General features: G+C 43.7%; 1 protein-coding gene across 1 annotated transcript in view; it reads left to right on the forward strand.

Annotated features, from left to right (window-relative positions):
* Window positions 1-22707, forward strand: part of RNF126 (ring finger protein 126) — a 673386-nt gene that overhangs the window by 437451 nt on the left and 213228 nt on the right. Inside the window, exons 6-7 of the mRNA XM_044053890.1 lie at window positions 10148-10241; window positions 16796-16856. Of these exons, the coding sequence (XP_043909825.1) occupies window positions 10148-10241; window positions 16796-16856 (155 nt within the window). The remainder of the gene's footprint in view (window positions 1-10147; window positions 10242-16795; window positions 16857-22707) is intronic.

Consider the following 22707-nt stretch of genomic DNA (forward strand, 5'->3'; position numbering starts at 1 on the left):
GTGCAAGAGGAAGCACATTGACTCCCCGGAGTCTGTCACTTCTGATACGGACTGATGATTCGGAAGGGTCCCCAAGATCCCACTCTGAAGATGTTTCATTCGCCGACATCCTTGAAATGCTTAGGCAGAGGGGGGACTGGACTCCCCTAGCCCCTACCAAGGATGAGTCCGTATTCCTGGATGCCTTTGGTTCCCGACCTTCCACCTCCTGGGTTTCTCCTCCTTTCGATCCACTCATGTCTGTAGTGGCTCAAAAGGCTTGGTCAGCTCCGGACACAGCAAAACCTACTCCAAGGAGACCAAATAAGTTCATTACAGCCCCTCAGGATAAGCAGTTTCTTTCTAAGGGTGTGCCCGTTGATGCCATGGTGGTAGCAGCCGCTACCAGAAATGAGATGGCAGAGACCTCTTCATCTGTTCATCCTCCTAACAAAGAGTCTAGGACGATGGACAGATACGGAAAGCGAATGTTTGCTTCAGCGACCTTGTCCATGAGGTCCCTGAACTACTTATGTCACTTTACTCGTCTTCAGAGGGATCTCCTAAAAGAGCTAGGAGATAACCCTTCAAGATCCTACAGCTGAGGGAGTTCAAGCCAAAGTAACTTCCCAGCTAGCGACTCTTAATTCCGTAGTCAACTCCCCCATGAGGTTCATTTCCTATGCTGCCGATGGAGCGAGTAGAGCCGCGGGCACTGCTGTGGCCCTCGGGAGGCATGCTTGGATGCGGCTGTGTAATTTTGCGGAACCCTTTCAAGCGTCCTTCACCAACACCCCCTTTGATGGCTCCTTTTTCTTTGGGCCACAGGTGAAAGACACTTTGACTAGGTGTGAGCAAGAAGGCAAGACTCTCTCTGCCGTGGGAGTCCATTTTTCCACTCCCTCAAGACCCTTCCCCAAGGGTCAGAAGAGTGGGAAGATGTGGTTCCGCAAATCTCAGGGAGCCTTGCCTGATGCGCATAGTGATTTTTCCTCCAGAGTCAGAGGGGGAAACAACAATAATAGACACCGACCTCGTGGCAGAGGGGGTCCGCAGAACCAGGGCAACAGAGAATCCTTCTCTGACAAGCCCTTCCAGCATCCCTGAAGGGTTGCCCGGCTGCTCCCCTCTGGAGGCAGTTGGGGGAAGACTTTCGCTGTACCCAAAAGCCTGGCAAAGTTTAACAAGAGACAGATGATTACTGTCCATTATATCCGGAGGTTATAAAATTCCCTTCCATCAAAACCCCCTTAAAGTCGAAGAAGGCCCTTCCAGATGTTCCACCCAATCTGAGGGAGCAAGCAGTTATAGAAGTTTCAAAACTGCTAAGAAAAAGAGCCATCCAAGAGGTCCCTGCAGACCAGCTCGGATCCGGAATTTACTCAAGGTTCTTTTTACTACCCAAAAAGACAGGGGACTGGAGACCCATTCTGGATCTCAGCAGATTAAACAGATCTGTACAAAGAACAAAGTTTCGGATGGTCACGCTACAAGTCCATTCTACCCTTTCTGGGTCAGGACAATTGGATGTGCTCAATAGATCTTCAGGATGCGTACTACCATATCAAGATGGACAGACGTTCCAGGAGATTTCTTTGCTTTCGGGTGGGGGCCAGTCATTACCAGTTCAGAGCTCTGCCCTTTGGTCTCACCACAGCCCCCAGGGTGTTCACCAAATGTATGGCAGTTGTCACGGCTCACCTGAGACATCAAGGATTCCAGGTGTTTCCATATCTAGATGACTGGCTCCTCACTGCTACCACCAGACATCAACTCCTTCAAGCACGGGATTACACAATCACATTTTGCACCCATGTAGGTATTACTATAAATTTCGAAAAATCTGCCTTACTGCCGTCTCAGTCTATCACTTACATAGGAGCAGAATTAAACACAAGGAGATGTTCACAAGATTACCACTGGAAAGTGTCCACAGTTCGTCCACAAGTGCAAGTTCTAATGCAGAGCAAGAAGATACAAGTCAAATATGTCCTTCAAACTCTAGGCTCCATGGCAGCTGCCATCCTCTTTCTTCCATTGGCTTGCTTCCATATTGAGGATTCTTCAGTGGCTTCTTTTCACACAGTGGTCTTTCCAAGAGCTACCCATGTCTCACATGATCATGATTACAGAAGCATGCAAAAGGCACCTTTCCTGGTGGATGGTCTCCCCACTAGTGACTCAGGGCAGACCCTTCATTCAGCCCCCTCTGGTAGCCACAGTGACCACAGACACCTCCCTGATAGGGTGGTGGGGGGGCGTTATCTGGGCAGGACAGTCCAAGGCACTTGGCAACCTCATGAGTACCATCTGCACATAAATGTCCTGGAGATGAGCCATGCTGCTAGCATTGCAAGCACTTCAAGACTCTCTTCCTTCTGGGATCATTGCAATCCAAACAGACAATATGTCAGTAGTGTGGTACATCAACAGACAGGGCGGGACCAAATCTTACCCCTTGTGTCGAGAAGCACTCAGACTGTGGCAGTGGGCGATTTCCTCCCAATGTTTTGTAATTGCGACGCACATCCCTGTGAGATCCAACATCATAGCAGACAGGCTCAGCAGAGCTATCCTAATGCCTCACGAGTGGTCTCTGAATCAGGAAGTTGTGGACCTGATCTTCCGCAAATAGGGACAGCCTTGCTACGATCTTTTTGCCACCTCATTCAACAGCAAATGCAGCAAATACTTCTCTCTCCTTCCGCTTCCAGGTCACCTACCCAGGGACGCTGTAGTCCACAATTGGCCTCAGGGACTCCTTTATGCATTTCCTCCCTTTCCCCTTATACCAAGACTCATACAGAAAGCAATGTTGTTGGGTTGCAAAATGATCCTTATTGCCCCTACTGGCCTCGACAGATTTGGTTTCCATTCCTACACCTCTATCTTCTCGATCAGCCCTGGATTCTGGACCCGATTCCAGATCTGCTGGTTCATCAATCAGGTAGGTTGCATCAGTCCCTTCAGACTCTCCAGCTCACAGCTTGGTTGCTCCACTTCCAACCCTAGCCAGGCTCCCTAGCATTTCCCCAACAGTCCGTGAGATTATCGTTTCCTCACATAAGTCCGCCACCAGGGCTATTTATGCTAGCAAATGGAAATGTTTTTCTTATTGGGCTGAGTCTAGGAATGTGGATCCCTTCTCAGGCCCCAGTCCATGAGATCCTAGAGTTCCTAGCACAACTGTTTCACTCTGGAGCCGCTTCCGCTACCACTAGGGTGCAATTAGCAGCCATTTCTAATTTTCACATCGGGTTACAGAATTCAAGCATCATGTCTCACAAGCTCTGTAAAGCCTTTTTGAGAGGGACATCTCTTCTTAGACCTCCAGTGAGAGACCCTCCTCCTCCCTAGAACCTTATCTAGTCCTAACATCTTTAATTTTGCCTCCTTTTGAACCAGCGGCATCATGCTCCATCAAATTTCTCTCTTGGAAAACACTCTTTCTGGTTGCTATTACTTCAGCCAGACGAGTCTCAAAACTACAGGCACTATGTGTCCGTCCCCCTTATCTGGTTTTTCATAGGGATAGAGTTTCTCTGAGGACAAATCCTTTGTTTCTTCCCAAAGTCTGCTCTGAACATAATTTAAGTCAATCTATAGATCTCCCCGTTTTCTTCCCCAATCATAGCAATAAGGCAGCGTACAAACTTCACCAATTGGACGTGCACAGGCAATTGCATTTTTACCTTCATAGAACTAAAGAAATAAGAAAATCAGATCAATTGTTTCTGTCTTTTGCATTAAACAAACACGGTATCCCAGTTTCCAAGGTTACTTTATCCAGATGGCTATCCCATACCATTTCATTTATTTATCAGTTATGGGATAAGGAATTGCCATCTAAACCGAAAGGTCATCCTACTAAGGCATTAGCCACCTCTGTAACTTTCCAGTGTAGGTTGCCCATGGATTTCATATGTGCAGCTGCTACATGGGCAAATCCTCATACCTTTATTTCTCATTACAAGGTGGATATGGTCTCCTGGAGCAGAGCTGATTTTGGTTCCACTGTTCTGAAGAGTCTGTTCCACTGAGCCACCCAGGTTTTTAGGTGCTAGGGACGCTGTCCCAACCAGCAAGAATGAAGGCGAGATAGACAACTTAACATAAAGAAGTTATGTACCTACCATAACGTTCCATGTTAGTTGTCTTCATCTTGCCTTCTTTCTTGCATCCCGCCCTCTGTCCCCCTGTCCTGGTGGATCGAGAGGAGTCCTTTTTCACTGGCTGAGTATTCCTCGTTTCCCTCTATTGATTTAGAGGATATGGGAGGTATAAGTCAACCAGTTCTTTTGACTGGTTATTCTCTTATGTCTGGAGTTAGCTATTCCAAACGCTAGGCATTATGGGATAAGGGGTAGCCTCGAGCCAGTAAACAGCTCTCGAGCTATTGAAGATGGCCGAGTCGGAGCTGAGGATCGGCTCCGATCCCAACCAGCAAGAAAGAAGGCGAGATGAAGACAACTAGCATGGAATGTTATGGTAGGTACATAACATCTTTTTATTTAGCGGGGCTGACAAAAGTTTTGCAGAATAAGGAGAATCTCTCAGAACAATAAGAGGCACAACTGTCGAGTGCTAAAGAGAAAATAAAAGTATTTGAATAATATGCATGACTTTAAAAGATTGCTGTTAAGCAACTATTTTTTGATTACTCCAGAGTACAAAAACCTTTAGCACAATGACTTGGTCAACAGAAAGTAGAAAGGGTCATCGCCAAACTAAGGGAGTCTTTAACGAGAAAAAATAACCAGAAATCTTGTAGAGGTTATTAGAGGTAGTTTTGAAATTTTAGGAACATTTGTATAAAGCAGAGGAATGTGGAAATCAAGAAAGTGCACAAATGGAAATATTTATGGAAGACTTAATTATGCCAAGGTTATTGGTTGATGGGGCTCAACTAATATTTATGTTAGAGGAAATGAGAAAAAACAGTGATGTATAATCCATCTGCAGGAAGGTTTCCAGGATCAGATGGTATTCCTGTGCAAATTTTTAAGTCAAGTAGGAAGAAAGTGAAAGATCTGGAAGATTTTGTTAAATTGTATCTTAGAAGAAAGTTGTGGTGGCCGTATTACCAGAAGATGATAAAGATCTGTCAAACCCAGCTTCGTATAGGTCCATTTCAACTTTAAACCATGATTATAATGTGTTAGTCTTTAGTCTGTCTTAGTAGCTGAAAGAATGGCAAAGGTATTGCCAAAATTGATACGGATAAAAGAGGTTTTCTGGAGGGGCAGCAAACATTTGACAACATTACTAGAACCGTGTTCCTGAGGGAAGCAGAATATAAGTAAATCCTGCTGTTGGTAGGCCTTGATGCAGTGAAGGCATTTGACAGAGTAAGGCTGGATTTTGAGTAGGATAATGGAAGCATTTGTATTCCCTGATACACTAATAAGGTTATGTATGCAAGATTGGAGGCAGAAATTGAAGTAGGACGGTTCCTCTTCAGTAAGTTGTTTGAACAGAGAAACCAGGCAGGGAGTGTTCCCTCTCCCTTTATTTTCTTTATATTTGGAGACCTCAACCCCAAACAGTTGATTTTTGAAACCGACTTAAAAGCGTTAACAGGTAGGCATCTACATAGGGTGTATCAAATGCAGGAAGTGGACACCACTTTGAATAATGTCATGCACCTACGGTCTAATACAGCTAGACCCTATTTTTCAGCGTTTACTGATGACACCTTGGGTTTAGTTAAGGATTACAATAATCCTTGGATGCCAATGTTTTATAGTACTGATGTTAATAAATTCACAAATGTGGTCAAGAAATATTGGCCTATATTGACCAGCAATGATGAGATCAGGAAATAGTGGGAGATAACCCCAGTTTTTCATTTAAAAACAAAAGTCTCTTAGGAGCATGTTATGTTACCAAGATGACAACATGGCTAATACAGGGCATACACTAGGTACCATGCAGCCCTGTAATAGTTGCCAGTACTGCACTTGTATAGATACCACAGGCATATTCACACACCCAGACACTGGTAAGGTTTGCACTTTTAGGATAGAAGCAGACTGTAATGCAGTCAATTTGATATGTTTGGCTGTTTGTCAGACATGTTTCAATTTCTGTGTTGGCAAGACCAATCACAGACTAAAGAACCGTATTCGTGAACACATGTATGATATTAACGCCAGTTTGGAGAATAATGCATTGGCGAAGCACTATGCCCTTGCTGGGTCATCACATAAGTTCAAATTCATGGTCATACAGAGAGTGTATGGTGGTAACAGGGTTGGTGACAGAGAGAGTTCTACAGAAACACAGGAGGTTAAATGGATGCTGAGGTTACAAGCTGATAGGGGTAAAGGCTTAAATGAAAAGATTTCATTAAAGCCCTTTTTGAAACAAAGGGAGCTGTACAGGTAGTTTTTGTTATGGTTACAGCTATATGAGATTTTAATGTATTTGGTTTTAAAGCTTTTTATATGTGCCTGTCACTTTATTTTATAGTACACACCCTATTGGGCGCAATGCTTTCACCTTACTATTTAAACAGTGGTGCCAGTTGTTTTGTTATGTCTGATGAAGCAGTACCTATACTGCGAAAGCATTCACATGAAGGACTGTATATTTTATTCATCATGTTGACTCAATCCTTTTGCATTCAATGAAAATAAAGGACTCAGAATTAAGGATTTAATTGGTATGGTAATAAAGAAAAGTTGGCTTTATTTGCAGGTGGAATTATTCTGTATCTGATTAAATGCAAAAAGCAACATCTCTGTATTGAACATTTTCAGTTTCAGGTCTTTTCGGGATATAAAATTAATGAAGATAAAGCAAAGGTTGTAGCTGTAAATTTTGTATCCCCCACACAAATTGGTTCAGCGCTACCCATGTTTATGGGAGATGGTTAAGATAAAGTATTTAGGAATTTGGATTAAAAAAGGTTTCTGTTTTGGCAGCTAAGGGTATGTGGAAAGTGGCAAAGGAAAAAATATACAAAAACTGAGAAACTGAAAGCAGTTGTGTATGGATATGGGGAGTAAAGTATAAGCAGAGAAAATGTTTTCATTCACTTCAGTTTTATATATGGTCAGGCATATTTTTATCAACTAGAAAAACTCATACTTAGTGAATAAAAACTTTAATCTTTGCTTTCTTCTCCAAAAGACTTCTTCAGAACAAAATAAACACAGTGCACAAAACCATTTTATAGCAAACAACATTAATTAGACTAATCAAAGTATAAACCAATTAACCATTCAATTAATAGATAATAGAGTATCAGTAAAAAATGTTAAAACACTTTTTTTTTTTTTTTTTTAAATAGAAGGTTAAATATTAAAGTAGGGTTGCTACTGATAGTGTGCGGCTCAGTCCTGATGGCTTGAAGTGGAGGGCCCAAGGACCTTGCAGAGCTGTCGTGTGTTATGCAGTTTTCATCTTTTGTAGTTTAGAAATATGGTAAGTCTTTATCTGAGAACATTCAAATCTGACTGTACGAGATTGTGTGTGTTTCAGTGGGCTACCTAATTCATTCTTTGAAGTCAGTTCTTCATGTTTGATATGGACTTGTGTCTATACATTACAAAATCTAAGATGAATAAAATAATCATGAGGAAGAACATCTTTTGACAAGGCAGTGCTACAGGATATTGTGGCTTAGAATGAGTGACCTGCATATTTGTATGTTTTCTTCTTTCTTGTTTGTGTTGTGGTTATTGTTTGAATGTGTCCCGTAATATCCTTTTGTTGCAGGAAATGCTTCAGAGTATAGTGTAGAAGTTACATGGTATACAAAACAAAGTGCAGGATTTTGCAGAAGGTCCCTTGAAGCAAATCTTTAAAGATTTTTGTCCACATATCTGCTGTTGCCTTTTTAGAGTCTTATTTTTATGTTGTGCCTTCAGAAACTTTTGGTAGCCAAGGATGACAGTAGTGATGGCCAGGAAGAAATGTAGGGAAATGCACTGGCACTACTGACCATTACCTCTTCCGTCTTCAGTAATGCAGTGACATTGGTGGGAGGCACCAGTTAAGATTATTGATAATGTGGCACTTTTGTTACAGATCTGCTGCAAGTGACATCATTGAGTCAGCATTATGGTAAATGCCTCCTGTAATTTATAATCTTTGTATTTGTATGTGCACACATACTAATGGATGTGAAGACACAGTTTATCTTTGTATGTGGCTGTCTAGGAATTACGAACATTAAGAAATAGATACTGTGTCCAGAGCTGTTCTGGAATTCATTTGCTTGCTGCTCATGTGTAACCCATTTAGAAACAGTGCAGATATCTGATTAATTGAGAGACAAAAAATATAAGAAACAGAAGGCAGGTCGAACTACAGCTTTGAAAACTGAAACAGACAAGCTGGACTAACGAGATTAAGCATAGTGTGAGACAATATCAAGAAACATTTTAAGAAAATTTGTAAAAAAGATATTGAGCATAATAGGAAACCTTTTTATAAATACATGAAATGTGGAAGGCGTAAAGACATACAAATTGATAAACTGTGTGCAGATTCTAAAATTTATTCTCCAACACAAATTATAGATATATTTACAAAATTTTATGCAGAACAGTTACTCCACAAAAGGGATGATAAGTTGTCCTAGTGACATCCAGGTAGCCCCAGATACTGGAATCAAATATAGATTATATTGAAAAAGAACTGCGCAAACTGGATCCAAACAAAGCACAGGAAGAAGATGGAAATAGTTATAATGACCTGAGAACACTTCATCAAGAACTTACAGTGCCATTGTATCTCTTATTCACTAGGTTATATAAATATGGGGATATTCTTCAAGATTGTAGATGTGTACTTATTAAACCTGTCTTCATGGGAAAAGGGAGTAGGACAAACCCAGAGTCATGTAGACCCTTAAGTCTACTTTCATGTTGTGGAAAAATAATGGAGAATGTAATATTGGATACGTTACTGTCAGAACTAGATAGGTTGGGACTTGAAACCATAAATCAGCATGCATATGTTGAAAACAGATCTATTACCACCTTAAACATGATGTTCAATAACAATGTACACTGATCAATAAATTAGTACAACTAGGTATTGATGTACTCTTGATAAGATGGGTAGCTGCATGGCTTACAAGTAGGACATGGCAAGTATCATACGGCAACTGGACAGGTGAAATCCTTGGTTACAGTCATGGTGTCCCACAGTGCTCTGTCCTAGGCCCTTATTTAGATTTTATCTTTCAGACCAAAGTTTTTCATTTGTGGTGTTCTACAGTCTATATGCAGGCAACCTGAAATTCTGTAAACTGATTACATGTGTTACAGATAAGGCATGTCTGCAAAATAACTTGGCTAAATTGACCATTTGGGCACAGGAGAATAATATGCTGACAAATGCATCAAAAACTAAGCATATGAAATTTGGGAGCCAAAAATTGTAAGGTGAATATTTAATACAGCACACAGTAATTGAAACTGTAGACTCATTTAAAGACCAGGTATATGGGTAGATTCAACTATGAGTTTTTCTAATCATATCAACCAGTCGGTTAATGATAGCTGTAGAACTATAGGTTTTGTAAAAAGATTTATAAAGTCTAGGAAATAAAAAAAAAAAAAAAATGATGAAGTCATTGTTAGTTACATTAGACCTAAACTTGAGTATGGATTAACAATATTGAAACCCTGTAAGAAAACAAGCATGAGTAAACTGGAAAGAGTACAGCGGAAATATACCAAGAGCATCCGTGGATGTGAAAATTTAAATTATTATGAAAGACTAAAATATCTGAATTTGTACAGTGTTTCTTACAGATAGCTAAGAGGAGATCTTGTTCAAGTTTATAAGCTATTTAGAGACAGCTTCCTCTGGGAAAGTTTTGGGTTATCAAAAAGTACTAGAAAATCATCAGGCAACCTATGTAGAAGATTTTATAGGAAAGAGAAGTGTACTAATTTTACTCTCTGACAGAGAGTAGCTGATGTATGGAACACTACCAAATTACGTTAAAGCAAGTACTAGTGTAGATGTTTTTAAGAACAGCCTGGACACTTATGGGGAACAAGTGCTTTGGTATATTGGCAAGCAAGAAGGGCATTAATGCCTGTTCTTGAAATATTTGTATGTATGTATGTTATCTTCTGTTACTTACTAGTCCTAAATGAAACAGAACCCTAACCTTGTTGCGTTTCTTTTTTTTAAATTCCCTCAGGGGAGTTTTACACTCAAATCCAATGGACTACGCTTGGGGAGCCAATGGTCTTGATACGATTATCACAGGTAAAACAAAGTATAATTTGTTTACTGTAGTTAACCTGTGTATTTTTCCAGTGGTTTAATGTTTTCAGAATCCCAAAACTTGCAGTAATTCATCTGTAAAACGTTTTGTACCAAAAGCAGATGTTCTTTGTCTTTCACTTTTGCAATCATCACCTGTGGGTTATCCCTGCTGTGGTAGCCTCGGGCAGCCTGAATACCAGAGTCCATGTTTTTCTGCGTCGGCTACTGTCACTTGCTGACTGACGTCAGGTTGTCAGTGCTATAAAGGAAGGCACCTGATGCCATTACACCACTCTTTCTTGCCCTGGAGCCCATAGCAGAAGCAGTTCTCAAGTGTGCCAGTCGGTTGCTACAAGAGTTTGAATTACAGCTGAAAACATCTAAAGCTAAGTACTCCGTTGGGGATCCTTTTTTTCTTGCACTAACCAATGTCCAAAAAAGTTAACAATTGTCTCGCCTGTGGAAAGCAAATCCCACACAGACTTCCATTCATATTGCGTCACTTGTTTAGGCCCAGACCACAGTGTCCCCTGTTGCTGGTTCTGTGTCTTCTTTAATGCGAGAACCATTTGTTGTCGAACACTTATTGTAGCCAGGTATTTTCGTCTTTTTTCTTCGCATTCCGAAATGGCGTCCTTCTGCTAAGTATCCGTAGACATTCTGAAAAAACGTAAGGCTAAAGATAGAGACAGATCACACAAGGCTAAGCCTTCCGACGACTCTACCGCTAAGCAGGTCGTCAGTTCTCCAGAATTCAGTGAGGCGCCTTCGCAGCCCCTGATGCCTGATCTGATACCTTCACAGGCCTGTACTTCAGACCCTTTCGGAGTCCAGTATGCCACAGAAATCTTCGTCTTCTGAGCTTGTGGTTGTCTGCCTCAGCTGGGTCCTGAGCTGCGACGCAGGCACAGGCTTCCAAGGAGGTTTTTTGCACTACCAAATCTAAACAAAAAATTACATCTTCTCATCTGACTACCATTTCTGACAGACCCATGGACACTGTTAGGCCTAGAAGCAAGGCCAGTCCTAAGAAATCTACCTCTAGCCACCATTTTACTCCTGCTCCACCACCCCAAGCTCAAAAGCTTAAAATGGCGGAGGATCTTGTCACCCTTATCAGGGGTAGTCAGGGCACATCCCCTAAAAGGAAAAGAGACCTTTCTGCTGAAGTACTGACAGAACAGGATTCTGAGTAGACTGATTATTCAGATTTTGAAGAGGAACAACAACCTCTTGATTGCTTATGAGGATTTAGATGCAGAGGAATCCATTTCTTTTGACTCCCCACCAGAAGAGCTTTCTTTTGGGTAAACCCTTCACACCCTCGGAGAACATTTCTACTGGGAATCCCAGGACTTCCCTTAGTCTAAGAAAAGACCAAGAGTTTCTAGACCTGCCCCAGCACAGACCCTTGCCCCCCCCCAATCTTAGAGGTGGTGGATGATGTCTTCCATGAGTCCATATTAGCTCTTGACACCTTCTCACCTGCTCCCAGAAAACCTGATAAGTATTACAGAGTACCGGATTCTCACAAATACCTGTACAGAAATCCTGCTGCAGACCCGGAGGTCATTACACAGGGACCAAAAGGAGCTAAAGCTAGTTCTGCAAAGAATCCAATTCCTTCTGGCAAGTATTCCAGAGCTCTGGTGCAACCTTAGCTATCAGAGCTCTCAATTGTCAGTTCCACATGTTAAAATAATAACACACTTTGGAACTATTAAAACAAAATATTTCAACCTTTCCTGACTGTGCCAATTTGAAAGAGTTAGCAGGTTTACTGCACTCTACTTATCAAGTGGCCAAACCCTCTTTACACTGTGGATATGATGCCCTAGAAGCCTCAAGCAGGGCAGCAGTGTTGGGATCTGTCATTAGGAGACATGCATGGTTGAAGGAACAACCTCTCCCTGATCATGTCAAATCTAAATTACTTGATGCACCCTTGGATAAGGACCGCTTGTTTGGAGTAAAAACAGAAAATGTGCTTAAAAAGATGGAAGACAAAGCAAAATCTATGCAAACAGTAAAATATTTGTTTCAGGTACAACCTCCTAGGTTCAGCAAGAATTTTCCCTCTAAGCACTGGTCCTTTCCTGCACCTAGCAGACAGGGGCAAGGTAAGCAGGAACAGAACACTCAGACTCCTATCCCAGGGACAGCAGAGAACCAAACAGTGGACCACTCCCGCTCCAAGGGTAGGGAGGTCTAAGCCATCCCCCTATGGCAGAAACTCTCAGTGATTCCCTCTCCCCCTTCTGCCCTCTTGTCACTCACCAAAAAGTAGGAGGAAGACTCTCCCTCTGAAAAGAAAATTGGCTTTCTGTAACAAAGGGCCAATGGGTCTTAAAGATCATTTTTCAGGGATACAAATTCTCCTTCAATGAACTCCCAATTCCAAGAGGGTACACAGACTTATCTCCAAATCAGTGGGCAGAGGCACTGAACAAGTCCAAACTCTCGTTTCCCAAGGGGCAGTAGAGCCTGACCCTCAGATCAAACAGGCAAAGGCTTTTATTCCAGACTATTCCTTGTTCCCAGAAAAGATGGCACTTGGTGCCCCATCCTGGATGTATTTATGCTGAACCACCTCCCTGGTGGTCCCCAAATTCAAAATGCTAACGTTGCAGCACCTGCTGCCTGTGCTGACAAAAAATGCCTGGTTAGTTACCCTAGATCTAAAAGATGCCTACCTCCACACCTTCGTAAGGGAATCCTGCAGGAAATTCTTTTGCTTCAGAGCAGGCTCACAACACTTTCAGTTCTCTGAGCTACTAACTATCAAACTATCAGCATGGCTAGTACTCTAAAGGCAAACAAGGGGCCCCTGTTAAGTAAACAGGTCCTAGACACTATCACAGAGGCCAGAAGGCCCAGCACTAGAAAATCTTAAGCATGAAAATGGAAAAGATTCTGCTCCTGGAGCCAGTCCAGAGGGGGCAGTACTTCACAACCTTCCATCCCTCTTATCCTGGACTACCTAGCGGAGCTACTTAATAGTGGCCTCTCCTTCTCCTCTATTAAAATCCACTCCTCAACCATTTCAGCTCATTTTGATGCAGAACAGCCCCTGTTCTCCCATCCTTTGATCAAACAATTCCTCAGAGGGCTTCTAATATCAGACCTTCCAGAAGGCCACCCACTCCAGCCTGGGACCTGAATTTATGTTTTGGAAAAACTAACCTTTTGAACCTGCTGCTTTAGCAGAACTAAGTTACCTCTCCTGGAAGACTGCCTTTCTCCTAGCTATCACCTCAGCCAGAAGGGTTTCAGAACTTCAGGCATTGATGGCCATTGAGCCCTTCATCATCTTCCATGCAGAGAGGGTCTCCCTGAGCACTAATCCCTCCTTTATGCCCAAGGTGGTATCTAATGTGACTCTCAACCAGGCCATACATCTACCCACCTTCTTTCCTAACCCTCAGAACAAGAGGGGAAAGAATTCTGCACTCACTAGACTTGAACAGACAGCTCAGATAGTTTTTGGACCGTACTAAACCCTTCATGAAAACAGACCAACTACTTGTCAGCTTTGCTCCAGGGGCAGAGGGGAAGCCCATTTCCAAACTGATATCACACTGTATCCATTTCTGCTACAGATTACATGGCAAAACCCCCTCTAAGTATATTCAAACACATTCCACTAGGGCAGTCTCCACTTCCACAGCATTCCTCGGAGAGGTTCCCACCAGGGACATCCTGGAAGCTGCCACTTGGACTTCTGTCCATACCTTTACCAAGCATTACCACCTACCTCTATTTTCTAAGGATAGGGCAGGGTTTGCCTCTGCAGTTCTGCAGGGCATGCTGACCCATTCCTAGGTGTCTTACTAATCCCACCACCCCTCTCCTCATCTTTGGGAATCCTCCCACAGGTGATGCCTGCAACAGTGAAATACAAAGAACATAGTACAGTTGTGTACACTTACCTTAAATGTAGATGTTCGAGTGTATTCACTGTTGTAGTCCTGGTTTCCCTCCTTCCTTCCCCCTTGTATCTTCTTTCTTTAGGGAGACATAAGCTTCTTATTGTGGCTTTTAGCCACCAGGACCACTTTACCATACTTACTTGGGCCTCTGACTGGTTAGGACAAGTAAAACTGATGTAATGGCGTCGGCTGCCTTCCTTTATATTCCTGACGTCAGTCAGCAAGCGACAGCAGCTGACGCGGAAAAACAGTAACTCTGGTATTTGGGCCGGCCGAGGGCTACCACAGCAGGGATAACCCACAGGTAATGACTGCAACAGTGAATACACTCTAACATCTATATTTATGGTAAGTGTACACAACTGTACTTTCTTGCACGCGTGCATGCATGCATGCATGATGTTGGCCTGTTAAATGTTGGTCAAAGTTAGTAGACTTCCGGTATGTTTTTGGGTGTGTGAGATAATGGTCTTCATGAATGGAAACGCATCATAAGAAGGTACCAGATGGTCATTGATGGAATTATGCCACCAGGTGCTCTTCCCATAGAATGAATGGGAACTCGTCATAAGAATGTGCCAGATGGTCCTTGATAGAATCATGTCACCAGGTGCTGCTCCCTTAGAATGTGTGTTAATGCTACCCAGTCTGTATTACAGCAGAATGGTAATGTGATATGCTTTATCATAAAATTCCCTATCATAGTTTTGCCTAGTCCTCATTAGATTTTGCAGTTGAGAAAAATGCATGTCATGTTTCATTTTGAGTATATTGCTCGTAATTGTATTTATCATAATGGGATTTGAACTCTATAAATTTATTGCAGTTTTTCTCCTACCTATAATATCAGTTATTTGTAGTTCAGTGCCCATAAATTCTCCAGCACTTTTCAGTTTCCTTATTTGTTTTTTTCCTTTTCACAGCTGATGAAGGTCCCACCAGTTTTTCCTTGTCATGTCTGATTGTTTCAGAGAGTAATTTGTTAGCCTTCATGACATAGTATAAATGTACCATTTTTTTTGTAGTTTGCACTCATCACCTCCTACACTTCTGCATCTTGGGAATGTGTAATATGATTCCATGGAGTGCTGTGAAGCACACATTATCAGCTAAAGTGAACCATTATTTTTATGTATTCATTTGTTAATGGGTTAGTTGGGCCAGTTTATCAAACCTTTTCAGCCACAACTAGGATCAGGGCTATAAATCAAGCTTTTACTGTTAAGTTAAAATAAGTATCTGAAGTTGTTAATCTTCTTCCTATTCATCGCTGATTAGTTCAGTTCTGAGCCCTCGGAACCCAGTCGGCCTTATGCCAAGCTTGCGTGCACCAAAAACTCAGCTAAGCTGCTACCCACAACGCCCTTTATTCAGTTACCTGAGATCTTGTTTGCCGCGCAGCCATGTAGCAGCATTTCACCATGCTCTCCATCCAAGTGTTTTTTTCTGATTATATTTTGAAGTTTTGTAAAAGTTTTCCTTCTTTATAATCTGTTCTTGATATCTATATTGTTTCAGCTCTACCCGCAGGTATTTTTTTTTACCATTGTTGGTATTTTCTTGGTATTTTATAACTTTCTACCCTTGTGGTATCTTGTTGCCATTGTTGTTATTTCCTTTCTCTCTTCATTTCCTCTCTTTCCTCACTGTTTCCCTTTTGCTTGAGAGTGTGTACTTGGATGTCTGAAAAGAAGGGAACTACATGGTTTAAACACTGCTCTTCTTGCAGTGGTAAACTAACGATTATACCATGACCCCCCCCAAAACGTGCACGCTGATTGGCCAGCGTGCACATTGTAAATCGAGTTATACTAATGGAAAAAGATCCGGTCGCCCGGACTTTTTTCCATTAGTATAACTCTACTTTTAAAACCTGTCTCGCTATGTTAAATGGGTTTAACATAGCGAGACAGCTTTAAAATAAGCAACGGAGATCTCCGTTGCTTATTTTAAACTGTCTCGCTATGCTAAACCCATTTAACATAGCGACAGGTTTTAAAAAGCAACGAGAAAGCAAGATCCTCCGTTGCTTTTACTGTTGCTATGTTAAATGGGTTTAACATGGCGAGACAGTTAAAATACAACGGACATCTCCGTTGCTTATTTTAAATCTCTCGCTATGTTAAACCCATTTAACATAGCGAAAACAAAAAAAAGCAACAGAGATCCTGCTTTCTCCGTTGCTTTTGGCCACAGCTCTGATGTACTGCGCGCGTGCAGTACATCAGAACTACCATGATACCAGACATCTGCGGAAGGGCAGTAAACAGGCATTATACTATGCCATTATTTAAGAAAAGTAATAGTTTCTTTTCTTAAGTAATGTCATGGTATAATAGCAATAACCCACTTCTGGGTGTGGGTAATGCTGTATTTACCCACGGTTGGCTTTGTTTGGTCCCTCGGGCTTCGCCCTCGGGACCAAACCATGCCAACCGTGGGTAAATCCAGCATTACCCACACCCAGGCGTGGGTTATTGCTATAATAGTGACCTCCATGAAGAGTGTGTGTATTGTTTGGGGGTTTCCCATTTGTCAGCAAAATGATATTTGTGCTAGTTTCAGTCAGCGGACACTGAATTAACGTTGTAACAAACTGATTTTAAAGGGCCTACTTGCTTCACCTTTTTCGGAGGCTATTTCTGCCACAGAGGTCTCATCCCCCTCCTATGGACAAGAAACGTTCTCGCTTGGACCCATCTTCACCGGTCGGTGACGAAGGTAAAAGTCACAAGCATAAGGCCCATAAGTCCTCATCTGAACACTGTTCTGCCTCCTCGGTGCGAACTACTACATCGGCTCCAAGCTTGGCTCCAGCAAAAATTATCGAGGTTGCCTCATCGGCACCTACCCCGGCACCGTCTACTGCCTCAGTATCGACCAGCTTATCGGTTTCTCTCTCGGCATCGACATCGCCCATTTCTGCTCCGATATCTGTTTGAACCACTACCTCAGAACCATTTTTGTCATCCACCCCTATTGTAACTTCGGCTCTGAGCCTTCATGGCTCTAATCATATCGTTGTTGCCAGTCTCAAAATTGGAATCGGTGCCGTTCTGTGGTACACCATGGACCTGAAACTTGTCTACTGTGGACCCTTTTGCCAGACAAGCCTTCAGCCCCTTTTTGGACCAGCCTGATTCCCCCTCAGGAGCATCGGTGAGATCCACCAGGAGCCTTTCCGAATTGGATGTGGTGCACCTTTTTGACCAGCTGCTGACCCCCAGGGGAATTTCAAATCCACCTAGACCCTATCCCACTCCAGGCTTTGGGTCTATTTCTCCAGCAACCCCTACTTAGTCTCCTCCCTTGGATCCTTCAGTTCCAAGGCTCATTTATCCAACTTTTACTAGAGGACTCCCTTCCTCGGCGCCGACAACTACACTGTCTGAGGCTCCGAGCCCCCTTTGGGTGTCTGTTCCATCAGAACCCACCCTTCCTCAATCTCATGCTTGGGGAGTGGAACCTCTGGTTCCGGTCTCGGTTCTGGTGGTTTTGTCGGTCCCGGATTTGGATCCGAGGGTGACTACCGCTCCAAGTCTGCTTGAGGCTCTGTTCCTGGGGGTGGACCGTCTGGAGCGGGGTGTGACCCTGGTTCCGATTTTGTTTTTTTTCGGTTCCGGACTCCCACTTCTTCTCGAGCAGGCCTGCTTTCCAGATGATGGAGCGGGCGCTTGCTGCTAGCAGTCCTCCTCCGTTGGTTATTCCCCCAGTTCCTTCTGAGCCGCAGCTGTCAAAGCCACCCCCCCCCCAGGACTCGAGAGCCCAAGGCCCAGGAAACCCCTGTCCAGGGCATTTACATTTCTGAGTCTTCTTTAGATGCTCCCACTGAAGAAACCCCTTGGAAATGGGTGTGTAAAAGGAAACACACAGACTTCCCGTCGGAGACATCATGGAAATCTTGAAACAGAGGGGGTGACTGGAAGTCCTCCAACCCTTCTTCGGAGGAATCCGTATTCCTGCACGCCTTTCGCTCTTGGCCCTCTACTTCTTTTGTGACACCCCCCGCCGATGAGTTGGTTAAACTCATCGTGCAACTGGGCTTGGAAGAACCCTGACTCCATTGAGGCCATCCCCAGGAGATTAGACTAAGTACTCTCCCCTCCAGAGGATCAACCCCATTGGTCTAGAGATTTGCCAGTGGACACTATGGTGGTGGTGGCAGCCATGAAAAAGGACCTTACAGAAGAGTCCTGCTGTACACCCGCCCAACAGAGAGTCTCGGGCAGTGGACAGGTTAGGGAAGCGAATCTTTGCATCAGCGACCTTCGCAGTTAGGTCTCTGAACTTTCTGGCACATTTTACCGAGGCTCCAGAGAGATCTTATCTCCAAACTCTCCGGAACCCTCGCGGGCCAAGTATCGGATGGAGCACGAGATAAAGTTGCTTCCCAACTTGCCACCCTAGAATAAATATCTAATTCATCCATGAGGTTGCTGTCACACAACCGAAGGAACAGCTAGAGCTGCGGGTGCAAGCATAGTCATGAGATACCACGCCTGGATGTGCATTTGCGACCTCGCGGACTCCTTCAAGTCTTCCTTTCTAAGTGCCCCTGTCAAGCCATCTGCTGTTCAGTGCTAAGGTCAAGGATATATTAGCCAGGTGTGAGCAGGACGGGAAGACCTTGTCTGCCATTGGCCTGCCCTTTTCCAAACCTCGGCACTCCTTCTCCAGGAATCAGAGGAGCGGAAAGATGTGGCACAAGAAGTCTCAAGGTTCTTTCTGAGATGCACGTGGTGAAGACTCCTCCAGAGGCAGAGGGGGTTCCAATAATGGAAGACTTCCCTTTCAGGGCAATGGGGGTCCTCGGAACCAAGGCTTCAGAGATTCCTTCTCGAGTAGACCATATCAGTGCTCCTGAGGCTCTGCCCGATTGCTTTCCTCTGGAAGCAGTCGGGGCACATTTTTCTCTGCACCAAGCTGCCTGGCTCTCCATTACGAATGGTCAGTGGGTGCAGAGAATCATTACCAGAGGCTACCATATTCCCCTAATAACTTATCCAAGACCTCCGAAATCCCTTCCTGATGTTCCACCCAGTCAAAGGGAGGAGGCAACTTCTGAAATACGAAAGCAAGGTCAAAAACAAGCCAATCCAACAGGTCCTCCCAGATCAGTGCGCATCAGGGTTCTACTCAAGATTCTGTTTGGTGCCAAAGAAAACAGGGGACTGGAGGCCCATTCTGGATCCCAGCCAAGTAAACAAATTGGTAGTTCAGACCAAGTTCCGCATGGTAACTATTCAATCCATCCTCCCCTTTCTGCGGGAAGGTGTGTGGATGTGCTCATTAGATCTCCGGGATGCTTATTACCATATCAAGATGGACAAGCGCTCCAGGAGCCTCCTTCACTTCCGGTTGTGAACCAATCACTACCATTTCAGAGCCCTGTCTTCTTTCTATCGACGGCCCCCAGAGTGTTCACGAAATGCCTTGCAGTGGTAACAGCTCATCTGAGAATTCAGGGATTCCAGGTGTTTCCATAACTGGGTGATTGTTTCCATAACTGGGTGATTGGTTCCTCTCCACCCCCACCAAGCGTCTTCTGGTCAGGGCCCTCCGCTACACACTGGCTCTAGCGGAGTCATTAGGCATCACCATACATTGGGAGAAAACAAAACTTCAACCATCACAACTAGAATTCATAGGGGCAATATTCAACACCCAGTCACGCCTGATCTCACTTCCTCTTCACAGGCTTCAGAGACTAAGGGCACAAGTTCAGGTGATACTCTGTCGAAGTAAGATGTCTGCAAGGGAAGTCCTCCAAGCCTTGGGATCTATGGCTGCAACCATCCCCATAGTACCCTTAGCCAGACTACACATGAGATTACTACAGTGGCTCCTTCAGGCCCAGTGGATACCCAGTCTTCACCCCCTGAGCTCACAGATTCTCATCATCAACGTTTGCAAACAAGATCTCCTCTGGTGGATGAGTACAGATGAAAATCTTTGGTGTCGCCCCTTCCAGGTTCCACAGCCCAGTGCCATGGTGACCACGGATGCTTCCCTGATGGGGTGTGTGCATGTCAATGTCCTGGAGTTGAGCGGTGCTATTGACATTGCAAGATTTTCATCCGCTCCTTCCGTCTACAATGATTGCTGTCCAGTCGGACAACATGTCCGTGGTCTGGTACATAAACAGGGAGGGACCAAACCTTACCCCCTGTGTCACGAAGCCATAAGAATCTGGCAGTGGGTGATAGCTTCCAACCACTGTCTGATCGCAACGCATATCCCAGGGAGCTCCAACATGATTGCGGACAGGCTGATCAGATACATTCTTCATCCTCAAGAGTGATCTCTCAACCCGAGTGTGGCGGCAGAAATTTTCAGCCGTTGGGGCCAGCCATGCTGCGCCCTTTTCACCTCCCTTTCAAACACAAAATACAGCAGCTACTTTGCCCTCTTTTCCCCTCTCAGAGAGTCACCGAGAGACTCTTTAATCCACAATTGGCCCACGGGTCTCCTTTAAGCTTACCCACCAGTTCCTCTGATTCCCCTTGTTCTACGGGAAGCTATTCGGTTGAGAAGCAAAGTGATCCTCATTGCCCTGTTTGTTCTGACCTCGTCAAGTGTGGATTCCCTTCCTTCAACCTCATCTGTTACAACCTCCTTGGGTCCTAGACACTCGTCAGGACCTCATATCTCACCCACAAGGGACGACTCCCCCGAATCTGTTCACTCTGAAGCTGACAGCATGGTTTCTCTACTTCCGTTAGTTGCCAGGCAGGAAACCCTCTCCTCACCCATCCGCGATATTATTTTGGCGCCTCATAAACCATCCACCAGGAAGCTTTACAGGGTTAAATGGAAAAGATTCTCTATTTGATCGCGTAATCAGAAGCTAGACCCCTTCTCAGCCCCCATAGCCACTATTCTAAAGTATCTGGCTGAACTGTTCGACAAAGGGGCCTCAGCTTCCACAATTCGAGTCCGTCTATCAGCTGTTTGCAACTTCCATAACGGGTCTGGAGGAGTGCCACTTATCTCCTCTCACCTTTGCAAGACCTTTCTCAAGGTTATTTTTCACAGCAGGCCTCCCATCATACAGCCAGTGGAGGCGTGGAATCTGTCCTGGGCTCTGCTGTCTCTCTCTCTGCCCCCGTTTGAGCCGGCTGTGACACGTGAGCTAAAATTCCTGCCATGGAAATCCTTATTTCTGGTGGCTATAACTTCAGCCAAAAGAATTTCTGAATTACAAGCATTATATATCAAGAGCCCTTACCTGATCTTTCATAAGGACAGAGTATCACTTCGTACTAACCCATCCTTTCTCCCCCAAGTGTTTTCTGATTTTTCGATTAACCAGTCCATTGAGCTTCCCTGTGTTCTTCCCAAATTACTCTAACAAAGGAGAATACTGCCTACATTCCTTGGATGTTCATAGACAGTTACATTTCTATCTGGACAGAACTAAATTCTTTTGCAAGTCATACCAGCTTTTCATTTCCTTTGCGGGTCCTATAATGGGAGGCGCAGTATCAAAAGTTACTGTGTCTAAATTGCTCAGGGATTGCATTGCCTTCACATATTCACTTACGGAGGGATTGAAGCCTGGCCAAATCAAAACTCATTCAATTAGGGCTATTGCAGCATCTTTTGCCTTGCACTCTAGGGCCTCCATGGATGATATTTGTGCAGCTGCCATTTGGGCTAAGCCCCACACTTTTATCAAGCATTACAAATTGAGTCTGATCTCCAGGAGAAGAGCGGCCTTTGGTTCAAGTGGTTCTTCCATAAGGGCCACCCAGGTTTTCCAAGTAGCTGGGGACTCGGTCCCATCACTGATGAATAGGAAGAAGATTAACAACTTCAGATAAAGAAGTTATGTCTAACCGTAACATTCCATCTGAGTTATTGATCTTCTTCCAGTCGTCACACCCTCCCACCGACCCCCTCCTAAGGTTCCTGGTGGATCTTTTGGGTCTTTATGATGTATTAGGGTTTCTGCACAGAGATGGCCTCTGACTTATTTCTTCTCTGTATGTTGCATGCAAACTCGATCTGAGGTATCTGAGCAAAGGGAATTGTGGGTAGCAGCTTAGTTAGGGAGTTTTGGTGCACGCAAACGTGGTATAAGGCCGACTCTGTTCCAAGGGCTCGGAACCGAACCTATTAGTGATGACTGGAAGATGATCAACAACTCATATGGAACGTTATGGTAAGACATAACTTCTGTTTATGCCATATAACAATTCCAGTTAATAAGACAGTTAACTTACAAATTTGACAATGTATGTATTTAACAAATTAGCTCAGTGAATATCAGCTTTTTAGTGGTTAACAAGAAACACTGCACTGTGTTGCAGAATGAAGTATATTGCGCATAATTACAACAAACAGCATACAGTTGAACTTTGTATAATTTTGTAGTATAGTAGTGTTAAAATGTTTATGTACATACATATTTACTGTGTAGATACAATGTAGTAGAAAGTTTTGTGTGACAGTTTATGCAGTTGTAACTGGTAGACATTAGACTGACTTTACCATGTATTACTGTAGCAGATACAGCAATATCCTTGTTTAAGGTGCTTAAAAGTTTTGATCCTATTTTTAA

Source organism: Protopterus annectens, chromosome 13.part0 (assembly GCF_019279795.1).
Source record: "Protopterus annectens isolate FY-2018-M chromosome 13.part0, PAN1.0, whole genome shotgun sequence".
Taxonomy (NCBI): domain Eukaryota; kingdom Metazoa; phylum Chordata; order Ceratodontiformes; family Protopteridae; genus Protopterus; species Protopterus annectens.